This window comes from Salmo trutta, chromosome 20, assembly GCF_901001165.1.
Source record: "Salmo trutta chromosome 20, fSalTru1.1, whole genome shotgun sequence".
Lineage (NCBI taxonomy): Eukaryota > Metazoa > Chordata > Actinopteri > Salmoniformes > Salmonidae > Salmo > Salmo trutta.
In genome coordinates, this window is record NC_042976.1 from 12,371,399 (window position 1) to 12,384,540 (window position 13,142).

General features: G+C 43.6%; 1 protein-coding gene across 1 annotated transcript in view; it reads right to left on the reverse strand.

Annotated features, from left to right (window-relative positions):
• LOC115155560 (NEDD8-conjugating enzyme UBE2F) overlaps window positions 1–13,142 on the reverse strand; it is an 83,707-nt gene that overhangs the window by 42,381 nt on the left and 28,184 nt on the right. The window contains exons 7-8 of the mRNA XM_029702271.1: window positions 6,267–6,337; window positions 5,753–5,810 (exon numbers count right to left, since the gene is read on the reverse strand). Coding sequence (XP_029558131.1) covers window positions 5,753–5,810; window positions 6,267–6,337 — 129 coding nt within the window. The remainder of the gene's footprint in view (window positions 1–5,752; window positions 5,811–6,266; window positions 6,338–13,142) is intronic.

The following is a 13,142-nucleotide window of genomic DNA, read 5'->3' on the forward strand; positions in this document are numbered from 1 at the left end:
ATTACTAGGCTGGCTAATTTACACGCAAAATCACAGCTGTCCAGTAGAATGAGCCTGAACAGGCCAGGCAGCCAGCCATCACCTTAGGTACTGACTGACTTAAATCACTTCCTTTCTCTGCCTGACAGCAGCAGTACAGGAGCCTATTACTCCTCCTTGCAATGGCGTACTACGCCCCCCCCCCCGACTATTTTTGTTAGGGTTGGGGGCCCCCTGAAGGTCAACCCCCCCTCCCTCCCTACATGAACAGGTCATAACCCTTTGCAAAATAATATTGAATTACTTGAAATAAGCTGTAAAAATGTCAAATTCTCTCAGCCTCACTGCAAAATGTGAAGAATAGCACAATTAGATTGAAAATTGAAAATATTTCTCTCTGCCCCATGGCAGTGTGTATAGAATTGCTGGAAATTAGCTTTAAAAATGCACAATTCTAAATGTGTAGAATATTAATAGATTAGCTATAAAACTGCACATTTCTGTTTAGCCCCATTGCAAAATGTATAGAATAGGAGGAAGTTAGCAGCTTCTCCCCCCCCAAAAAAATCCCTTGCTCAGACAGTGCCTCCTGCCTCCTGTCCACCTTATTCTCTTAAATTGCTACTGTACTGCTCAACAAATTCTACAACTGCACCAGTGAGAGCATCTTGACTGGTTGCATCACTGCTTGGTATGGCAACTGCTTGGTATCCGACAAGCAAGGCACTACAGAGGGCAGTGCTACTGAGCTCCCTGCCACCCAGGACCTCTATACCAGGCGGTGTCAGAGGAAGCCCCTACAAATTGATAAAGACTCCAGCCACCCAAGTCATAGACTGTTCTCTCTGCTATTCATGGAAAGCAGTACCTATGCATCAAGTCTGGAACCGACAGGACCCTGAACAGCTTCTACCCCCAAGCCATTAGACTGCCAAATAGCTACCCGGACTATCTGCATTGACCATTTTTACTTCACTGCCTAAAGTCAGACGCTATCCTTCTTACACACCTTAGCTAGGCTATAGCAGTATACTGCCAGCTATCCAACTGCTGTCCATAGTCCAACTACTATTTTACACCAATATGGGTGAAACACTTTCCCACAGCTTTGAGACTGCAGAAATATCTGGATGTTATCACAGTCTGAAGACTAACTGAGCCAGGTTAATGAGGATACCTTTATATCAATTGCTTTTGAAACAGTCTCACTCCACGCTTGTATAGTAACCCTGACTGGCTGTGGGTGTCATTGTTAGAGCCCAACCGATATGGGATTTTTGGGTCCGATAACGATTTTAAGGAGGAAAAAGTGACCAATTACCAATATATTGTTTTTCAGAGGTGGACTGAAAAACATACCTTTTCTTGGATCGCGTGTGCGCCTAAGTTGAAAAATGTAGGAGCACACAAAGAAGTTTGGGAGCACAATGAAAAATATTTGAGGTAATAAAGCTAGAATCCTTCATTTTTCTAGGAGTACTGGTGCTCTGAAATACAAGTTCAAGTTGCACAGCAAAATATTTAGGCACATATGCAAGTAAAATGGTGGCACTGTGGAGCCCTGTAATGTCACTACTAGATGTCAGCATTTTGTATTAGTAGATTCACAACAGTGCTTTACAACAGTCAAAGGTCATGTAAAGAAACACTTTATGGCAACATGCAATGAGAGCTTGATATGACCATTCTAATTATACCTCAGGTGGTTGTGACCGTAATGTAACAACCACACGCAAGATGCTCATTCTGACAATGTTTTCTTACTGAAACCATAATGTCAATTACAGTGTTATCCAATACAAAATGTACTGCCTATATATTTCAACTGCAAATGGCATGCGCTGATGACTGAAAATATTAATGCAGCAAAATTAGAATGTGATGAGGACAGGGCTGCTTGCTTGGTGAAATGTACTTTTGATTATTTACCTATTGAAATACGATGTGGCTAGCTACTCACCGTCAAACCACCACACCCATTCTGGAAGGCTTACATCGGTAGGCCGATAATATTGGACGATTATATTGGTTGATCGATTTATCTAGTCATCGTTTGCTAAGTAAGATGTCGGTTAGCTGAGGGCGTCACGGGGATATCAGAACTGTTAATTACACAAGGAAGCCCTCTTACAGGAACAGAAGACAAGAGCGAGTCAGGGAGCATGATGTAGTTAATAGTCGTGAGTGCCTGCGTGTGTATATGTGTGTGTGTGTGTGTGTGTGTAGACCTGGCAGTTGGTTGTATGTAGTGTGGAGATGAGCATGGTGTGGGGTCAGTACAGGGGCAGGCACGGCCTAACTAACAAGCTCCTTATTGGGGTCCGTACAGGGGCAGGCACGGCCTAACTAACAAGCTCCTTATTGGGGTCAGTACAGGTGGCTAGAAGTTCTAACCAACAAGCTCCTTATTGGGGTCAGTACAGGGGGCTAGACGTTCTAACTAACAAGCTCCTTATTGGGGTCAGTACAGGGGCTAGACATTCTAACAAACAAGCTCCTTATTGGGGTCAGTACTGGGGGCTAGAAGTTCTAACCAACAAGCTCCTTATTGGGGTCAGTACTGGGGGCTAGAAGTTCTAACCAACAAGCTCCTTATTGGGGTCAGGACAGGGGGCTAGAAGTTCTAACTAACTGTGGAAGGAAGGAAGCTTCTAGAGAGAGGAGCTGGTATGAGGTCACAGCAACCCCTCTGTGATGTGATTAACATAGCAGCTTGTGATGGACATGGTGTGTGTGTGTGTGTGTGTGTGTGTGTGTGTGTGTGTGTGTGTGTGTGTGTGTGTGTGTGTGTGTGTGTGTGTGTGTGTGTGTGTGTGTGTGTGTGTGTGCATTGTATAGCAACTTGGAGATGAGCAGCAGCATAACAATAACAACAGCTTATTTCAGTGTCACATCTTTTATCTCCCGCACCGTCTATTTAATCAACAAAGTTTTGAGCTGAGGGCCTTTAAATATGCAGCGACTGTGGCACTACAAACAGAATCCATTTGAATGGGATCTCAGCGTGACAGAGGAGTTTAGAGGAGATGGAGTTGATATACACCCCCATCTTCTGGATGGTTAACTGGACCTGTTCTGTAATTTCTTGATTTCTTCTTTTGATTTTGGCTCCCGAGTGGCGCAGCGGTCTAAGGCACTGCATCGCAGTGCAAGAAGTGCCACTACAGTCCCTGGTTCGAATCCAGGCTGTATCACATCCAGCTGTGATTGGGAGTCCCATCGGGCGGCGCACAATTGGCCCAGCGTCATCCGGGTTTGGCCGGGGTAGGCCGTCATTATAAATAAGAATTTGATCTTAACTGACTTGCCTAGTTAAATAAAAGGTTAAATGTAAAAAAATATATATTAGTGTATTTGTATTTTATTTGCAAGACACATAATCCACTGTTGGAGTTAGTAAAATTTAGTTAGTAGCATTTCACTGCACCTGTTGTAACACACCAGCAAATCTGTGTGCGCAACCAATAAACTATGATTTGGTATGACGTAGGTGTGTCAGGAAGATAGATGGAAGGTAGTTCGTTAGAGAAGGAGCAATGGTAGGGGGTTGTTGGTCGGGTTGTGTCTTCTGAGAAGGGTAACACAGCAGTGAAACACAATCAACACATTCAAAGCCTCAGGAGCGCCAGCAGATCCGACTAGCTTGCAATTGTAAATTGCACTATGGCTGATGCTACTTAGCATGAGGAGGAAAAGGACCGTTTTCTTCTCTGTGTAACAGTTGGGATTAATGGGACAATTCGGAGTACAACGCATTTCTCATCTCTGGATTGAGGTACATATTCCGAGCCATATCTCACGCTAGCGTCTTAATCTACACAGAAAGTCTGTCTGACCCTAGTGTAGCTGTAAGCAAGTGGTTTGGATCTGCTGGCTATGCCTCAGGGTTGAGTTTTACCATTAAGATACAGTCCGAAGTTGAACACCAAAAACCTTAGTGGTGTGTATTGGTCATAAGTCATACGGACACATCGAATAGATTTAGGCCTACATTTGGAGTTTGAAACACCAAATTACCCTTTTACAAGGGATCTTAAATATATCTGGAATTCTAAAGCAAGTCCAATGCATAGTGCATGTTCAACCCCATGTCTCTGGGGTCAGGGGGGTGCCATTTATCAAAATGCACAATGTTGGGGTTTCATAGTGAGCCAATTCCCAGAGGATCAATACATGACTATACCTGTTAGCAGCAGACCACCACCGATAAGAGTAGTACAGGGCCTCGTTCTGATAAATCAGTTTCTTTGGTTCAATAACACACACCCCTAAGCAGAGAAAGGTTTAGCAAAGTACCCCAGGTCTACCTAAAGTTCAGTCTCCTTAACGCAGTGAGATTTATCCTATGTTCTCAGTCCGGACATCTACCAAACGCAATGTAAGGCTGATGGCATTAACCTCTCACACAATTTAAAGTGCCCTCCTTTTTAGAGAAGAATGGGTCCTTTCAGTTGTAGAGATGAGAAAGGCTGGTGGACAGTCATGGTTCATGCTAGTTTAAAGAACACACGTAAGTGCTCGTTTAGATTTTAGAACGAACATTGAGAAGCAGGCAAGGTATTAGTGCTTTGCAATCACTACTTCTACACTGAATGACAATTTCCACATTTATGACGCACGTAGCACTTTTTAGACTAGGGCTACCATGTTTCCCTCCCCTGCAGCAGTATCTATCTACCACGTTTCCCTCCCCTGCAGCAGTATCTATCTACCACGTTTCCCTCCCTGCAGCAGTATCTATCTACCACGTTTCCCTCCCCTGCAGCAGTATCTATCTACCACGTTTCCCTCCCCTGCAGCAGTATCTATCTACCACGTTTCCCTCCCCTGCAGCAGTATCTATCTACCACGTTTCCCTCCCTGCAGCAGTATCTATCTACCACGTTTCCCTCCCCTGCAGCAGTATCTATCTACCACGTTTCCCTCCCCTGCAGCAGTATCTATCTACCACGTTTCCCTCCCCTGCAGCAGTATCTATCTACCACGTTTCCCTCCCTGCAGCAGTATCTATCTCCCATGTTTCCCTCCCCTGCAACAGTATCTATCTACCAGGTTTCCCTCCCCTGCAACAGTATCTATCTACCAGGTTTCCCTCCCCTGCAACAGTATCTATCTACCAGGTTTCCCTCCCTTGCAGCAGTATCCATCACCCATGTTTCCCTCCCCTGCAGCAGTATCTCCCATGTCTCCCTCCCCTGCAGCAGTATCTATCTCCCACGTTTCCCTCCCCTGCAGCAGTATCTATCTCCCACGTTTCCCTCCCCTGCAGCAGTATCTATCTCCCACGTTACCCTCCCCTGCAGCAGTTCTCCCATGTTTCCCTCCCCTGCAGCAGTATCTATCTCCCATGTACCCTCCCCTGCAACAGTATCTATCTCCCATGTTTCCCTCCCCTGCAGCAGTATCTCCCATGTTTCCTCCCCTGCAGCACCTCCCATGTTTCCCTCCCCTGCAGCAGTATCTCCCATGTTTCCCTCCCCTGCAGCAGTATCTCCCATGTTTCCCTCCCCTGCAGCAGTATCTCCCATGTTTCCTCCCCTGCAGCAGTATCTCCCATGTTTCCTCCCCTGCAGCAGTATCTCCCATGTTTCCTCCCCTGCAGCAGTATCTCCCATGTTTCCTCCCCTGCAGCAGTATCTATCTCCCTCTCAGAGCAGGGGGGAAGAGGGTGAATGGTGCTTCCAAAGGTACATTATTAGTATAAGAGTGGAGGTTTTGGGACTAGAGAGGTTCATTCAGACGGGCACTGATGCCAGAGAGATTAGAGACTTACCTTTAACGTTCTGGTAGGGGCCCAGCCCGTGCCGTCGATAGAGTGCTCCCGCAACAAACTGGGGAAACAGAAACAAGTAGAAATCAAATCTCCATCATCATATTGGATTTCACTGTGGGAGAAAAAAAATCTACATTTAAATAGTCTAGTACTACTGCCAGACCTTTTCTTCCATGACACCCTCACTTGTGATTGGAAATCCCCAAAGAAAGTGAGCCAGCCAAGCATCTAGGGGTGTTTCTCAATATGCATACTACCGTGGTCCAAGCACAGCACGGGAGGGTCAGAGCGTGAGTACAAATCAAAGTATGTGAAATGGAGCACAGAGGGCAATTCTGGGATGCGTACTCCGTTTGTACATATTTCAAAGAAACGGAAAGTATGCCAAGAAATTTGACGTAACCACATAACAAACGTTGCAAAATGTATTGAAAACAAATGGCAGACATTATTTGAGCTGAAGCGAATTAAATGAAGTGTCAATGAGTGTGTGGCGATGTGAGAAGTGAATTACCTCAAACAGATCTCCCCCGTCTCAGCGATGTTGGGGTGCCATATTCTGGTCTGGCATTTCACTTTGGGAGGCTGGAGAGAAACATGGGACAACCACCCGTTAGCATAGGATTCATCTCGTCCACCCGTCAGCTCTCTCTTGAGCCTGGGGAAGAGGTGAGGACCAATTGTATCGCAAGGTTTGACTAGAATGGAACACATACACTAACCAGACAGTTTATTAGGTACACCACCCCGCTCACGAAAATGGATCGCTCCTACAAACAGTGAGTTACGTGGTCGTGGCTTGCTATATAAAGCAGGCAGACAGGCATCGAGGCATTCAGTTACTGTTGGATTGAACGTTAGCCTGGGCAAAACGAGTGACCTAAGCGACTTGAAGTGTGGTATGATTGTCGGTGCCAAGCATGCCGGTTCCAGTATCTCGGAAACGGCTGACCTCCTGGGCTTCGCACGCACGACAGTGACTAGGGTTAACCAAGAATGGAGCGACAAACAAAAAACATGCAGTCAGTGGCAGTCCTCAGGGCAAAAACAGCTCGTTGATGAGAGAGGTTGAAGAAGAATGGCAGTAATCATGCAAGCTAACAGTCGGGCCAAAAACAGAAATAACGGCGCAGTACAACAGTGGTGTGAACGGCATCTCAGAACGCACAACTTGTTGATCCTTGTCACCCAATAGAGAATCTTTGGTCCAATCTGCAGAAACTGCATGATGCCATCGCGTCAGCATGGCAACGTTACTGACACCTTGTAGAGTGCCCCGAAGAATTCGGGCTGTTCTGGAGGCAAAGGGGGGTCTGACCAGTACTAGATGGGTGTACCTAATAAACTGGACAGCGAGTGTAGGTTCCTCTGAGGCAAAATACCATCCACAAACAAAACACAGCATAGCTGAGGAGAGTAGTACTGAAACTCTTCAAAAAGAACCCCTGCACATTTTCTCCCCCAGACAAACAAAAAACAAACAAGAAAAACACACCCAAAAAAGTAGTCGTCTGATTCTGTAACTTTGTTTATTTATAAATCATATGTCAGCCTTAGACCTGATTAGTGTTCCTGAGAACTGTGAGATGAGAACGGCACGGTGGCAGAGAAACAAAGCTTTCTAATAAATAGTACAGAGAGAGAACTGTCAGTCTAACATAGTTGATCAAAGAGACCTTGTAGCAACTGATAATGTAATAACTGACAATGTAATAGCTGCTAATAATGTTAACTTCTGCGTTTATAATGTAATAAATTGCCAATAATGTAATACATATACTAAACGCTTAGCGCAATAACGTTTTTGTGCATAATGTAATTATTTACTTTTAAAATACAGAAATACAGCCGGCATACTGCAAAACGCAGCATCATATGATGCAAAATACATCATACGGCTGTATTTCTGTATTTTGAAAGTTATATATCCTGTTGGGGATAGGGGGCAGTATTTGCACGGCCGGATAAAAAACGTACCCGATTTAATCTGGTTACTACTCCTGCACAGTAACTAGAATATGCATATAATTGTTTGATTTGGATAGAAAACACCTTAAAGTTTCTAAAACTGTTTGAATGGTGTCTGTGAGTATAACAGAACTCATATGGCAGGCCAAAACCTGAGAAGATTCCAAACAGGAAGCGCCCTCTCTGACCATTTCTTGGCCTTCTTTGTCATCTCTATCCAAAACAAAGGATCTCTGCTGTAACGTGACACTTTCTAAGGCTCCCATAGGCTCTCAGAAGGCGCCAGAACGTTGAATGATGACTCTGCAGTTACTGGCTGAAAAACAGTAGCGCATTTGGTAAGTGGTCGATCTGAGAACAATGAGACAGGTGCGCGCATGCACGTGAAGAGTCCATTTTCTTCTTTGAGTCTTTGAACGAAAACAACTTCTCCCGGTCGGAATATTATCGCTATTTTACGAGAAAAATCGCATAAAAATTTATTTTAAATAGCGTTTGACATGCTTCGAAGTACGGTAATGGAATATTTTTAAATTTTGTCACAATATGCGCCGGCGCGTCACCCTTCGGATAGTGTCTTGAACGCACGAACAAAACGCCACTATTTGGATATAACTATGGATTATTTGGAACCAAACCAACATTTGTTGTTTAAGTAGAAGTCCTGGGAGTGCATTCTGACGAAGAACAGCAAAGGTAATCCAATTTTTCTTATAGTAAATCTGAGTTTGGTGAGTACCAAACTTGGTGGGTGTCAAAATAGCTAGCCTGTGATGGCCGGGCTATCTACTCGAATATTGCAAAATGTGCTTTCACCGAAAAGCTATTTAAAAATCGGACACCGCGATTGCATAAAGGAGTTCTGTATCTATAATTCTTAAAATAATTGTTATGTTTTTTGTTAACGTTTATCGTGAGTAATTTAGTAAATTCACCGGAAGTGTTCGGTGGGAATGCTAGTCACATGCTAGTCACATGCTAATGTAAAAAGCTGGTTTTTGATATAAATATGAACTTGATTGAACAAAACATGCATGTATTGTATAACATAATGTCCTAGGAGTGTCATCTGATGAAGATCATCAAAGGTTAGTGCTGCATTTAGCTGTGGTTTTGGTTTTTGTGACATTATATGCTAGCTTGAAAAATGGGTGTCTGATTATTTCTGGCTGGGTACTCTGCTGACATAATCTAATGTTTTGCTTTCGTTGTAAAGCCTTTTTGAAATCGGACAGTGTGGTTAGATTAACGAGAGTCATGTCTTTAAAATGGTGTAAAATAGTCATGTGTTTGAGAAATTGAAGTAATAGCATTTCTAAGGTATTTGAATATCGCGCCACGGGATTCCACTGGCTGTTGACTAGGGTGGGACGCAAATGTCCCACCTAGCCCAGAGAGGATATCTTGAAAATTTGATTGCTGACATGCAAAACAATGGACTGATGAAAAGAACATCAAAAGATAGTTAGAATTTCCTTAAATGGTTCACATTGGACTTTTCCAAAAACACCACTCTCCTCCCTTAAATTTCCCAAATGAAACCCTTTTTAGAAACGTGCACTATCTGAAATATTCCATAAAAGAGATATTTCAAAAGATATTTAGGCCTAGCAGTACCTACTGGCATGGAATGAAAAACTTGCTGAATCCCAACTCAAGACTAGAGTACTCTGCATGAAACTTCTGCTCTCTCTTAATATTGTTTATGCTAGGCTGTCAAGCCAGTTAAAAATATTCACTAACTAAGGTAAACTGGAGAGAGAAAAAGGAGTGAATTTTTACTCAGAGACAAGAGTCACTGACTCAAAACCACAAGAGGGTAGAACACATTTCAAACGCTGCTTGTTAGGGGGAGGTAGTTCCAGAAACATTGGAATGGTTTAGTCGGCTTCCTCACTGGTTGGTCCAGATTCAGTTTTTTTCCCTCTTCTCTTCTTTAGTCCCAAAATGGATTTGAGATAACCTTATATTTTGTAGTCTGTAACTATGCTCTTTCATTCCCCAGTATTTAGTGCTAATGAGGCCAGTCCTGGCTAAAAACATCAATAAATTATAGATTTATACAGTAGAGTGTACTGTTCTTTCCATTGCCACCCATACCATCATCTTATACCATTATCAAATGCCTCAGTTTAATACCTTACCAATGGCTAAGAAGGCTTAGGAAAAACCCCATTATATTTTACTATTCAAGGCTGGGATCAAGACATTACACAATTTAGAAAAACGGTAAAATAATCTCATATTGTTTTAACCTCTTTGTACAATATTGCGGTGCAGTTTGCTATAATCAAATAAAATGTTATTCATCACATGCTTGGTAAACAAGAGGTGTGGACTAACAGTGAAATGCTTACTGACTGGCCCTTCCCAACAACACAGAGAGAAAGACAATAGATCAATAACCAACAGTAAATCACGTAATAATAAAATGTATAATAAAATACACACAGAGTAATGATAACGTGGCTATATATAAGGGGTACCAGTACCGAGTATGTGCAGGAGTACGAGGTAATTGAGGTAGTTATGTACATATAACTAGGAATAAAGTGACAGACAGCAGCAGCATGTGATCAAAATAATGCAAAAAGGTCAATGTAGATAGTTAACCGAGAAGCTACCAGACTAACTATTTAGCAGTCTTATGACATGGGGGTAGAAGCTATTCAGGGTCCTGCTGGTTCCAGACTTTGCGCATCAGTATCACTTGCCGTGTGGTAGAAAAGAGAACAATCTATGATTTGGGTGGATGGAGCATTTGACAATATTTAGGGCCTTCCTCTGACACCGACTGGTATAGAGGTCCTGGCAGGCAGGAAGCTTGGCACCAGTGATGTACTGAACTGTATGCACTACCCTCTGTAGCGCTTTGCGGTCGGATGTCAAGCAGTTGCCATACCGGTGATGCAGCCAGTCAAGATGCTCTCAATGGTGCAGCTGGAGATCTGAGGGCCCGTGCCAAATCTTTTCAGCCTCCTGAGGGGGAAGAGGCGTTGTCGTGCCCTCTTCACGACTGTGTTGGTGTGTTTGATGTATAACGATATAATGGTTAGATGTTCTAATAAACATAATGTGTTGGGTATGTAGGGCCTAGGTAAAAAAAAAAAAAAGCTGTCAGGTTCTTTATGGGTGTCTTTCAGGCAGTTTACTAGCTCTCATAAAAGCCTGATAAATCCATACAGGCAGGTGGTAAACACAGCCTTTACTGCCTGTCTAATTAACCTCAATTAAGATAAAGCACAGAGCATAAGGTTTTGGTATGAAGCAGGTTGTAAATTCAAATGATGACACACGAGAATGTGTGTGCATGTGTGTGTGTGTACTTGAGTGGGTGGGTGGGTGTGCGTGTGCGTGTGTAGTAAGACCACCAGTGTGAGGTGAGATAAAACTGCATCCAGGATGGATGGGTGGCAGATAAAGGAGAATGGAGGGATGGAGAGAAAAGGAAAGGCTGAGACTCTGTGTGGGGCTGTAACTCACCCTGTTAACTCCACCTAAACCTTCACGCTAGCCTGTTCAGGGAGAGGACTTTAACTCACTTTCTCCTGACAGGGCCGTGGACAGCAGGCAAACTGGGACAGCGTAAATTACCCATGCTGCCGCTGTTCACAGGGTGCTTATCGCCACAAAACTACTGGTGTGCGTCCAAAATGGAGCCCTATTCCGTAAAGTGCACTACTTTTGACAAGAGCTTTAGCAATTGTATGTATTGGCCACGAGGACATTCAAATGGAAGGGAGGATCTGACATAGATCCTGACCCTGAGCTGCTCTAGTGCAGCTGGACTGTATGACTGGAAGGCCTCTACCGTGTGAGGTTGATACAGTGCATTTGAAAAGTATTCAGACCCCTTGAATTTTTCCACATTGTTATGTTGCCTTATTCTAAAACTGATTAAAAATGTTTATTTTTCCTCATCAATCAACACAATACCATATAATGACAAACCAAACATTTTTTTTTTATATAGCTAATTTATAAAAAATAAAAATACACTGAAATATCTCATTTACACAAGTATTCAGACGCTTTACTCAGTACTTTGTTGAAGCACCTTTGGCAGCGACTAAAGCCTCGAGTCTTCTTTGGTATGACACTACAAGCTTGTCACACCTGTATTTGGAGAGTTTCTCCTATTCTTCTCTGCAGATCCTCTCAAGCGCTGTCAGGTTGAATGGGGAGCGTTGCTGCACAGCTATTTTCAAGTCTCTCTAGAGGTGTTCGATCGGGTTCAAGTCTGGGCTCTGGCTGGGCCACTCAAGGACATTGAGAGAATTGTATTTAAGCCACTCCTGTGCTGTCTTGGCTGTGTGCTTAGGGTCGCTGTCCTGTTGGAAGGTGAACCTTCACCCCAGTCTGAGGTCCTGAATGCTCTGGAGCAGGTTTTCATCAAGGATCTCTCTGTACTTTGCCCCGTTCATCTTTGCCTCGATCCTGACGAGTCTCCCAGTACCTGCTGCTGAAAAACATCCCCACAGCATGATGCTGCCACCACCATGCTTCACCGTAGGGATGGTGCCAGGTTTCCTCCAGATGTGACGCTTGGCATTCAGGCTGAAGAGTTCAATCTTGGTTTCACCAGACCAGAGAATCTTGTTTCTCATGGTCTGAGAGTCTTTAGGTGCCTTTTGGCAAACTCCAAGCGGGCTGTCATGTGCCATTTACTGAGGAAGGCCTGATTGGTGGAGTGCTGCAGTGATGGTTGTCCTTCTGGAAGGTTCTCCCATCTCCACAGAAGAACTCTGGAGCTCTATCAGAGTGACCATTGGGTTCTTGGTCACCTCCCTGACCAAGACCCTTCTCCCTCGATTGCTCAGTTTGGCCAGGTGGCCAGCTCTAGGAAGAGTCTTGGTGGTTCCAAACTTCTTCCATTTAAGAATGATGGAGGCCACTGTGTTCTTGGGGACCTTCAGTGCTGCAGAATATTTTTGGTACCCTTGCTCAGATCTGTGCCTCGACACAATCCTGTCTCGGAGCTCTACGGACAATTCCTTAGACCTTATGGCTTGGTTTTTGCTCTGACATGCACTGTCAACTGTGGGACCTTTTATATAGACAGGTGTGTGCCTTTCCAAATCATGTCCAATCAATTGAATTGACCAAAGGTGGACTCCAATCAAGTTGTAGAAACATTGGAAAGATGATAGGTCGCAGGTGTAAATGAGAACTTGTTCTGATCTAGCCTACCTGGTTAAATAAAGGTGAAATACAAATATAATAAAGATGATCACTGGAAACAGGATGCACCTGAGCTCAATTTCGAGTATCATAGCAAAAGGTCTGAATATTTACATAAATAAGGTATTTCAGTTTATTTATTTTTTACATTTGCCAACATTTCTAAAAAACCTGTTTTCGCTTTGTCATTATGGGGTATTGTGTGCAGATTTATGAGGAACATTTTTTTATTTAATACATT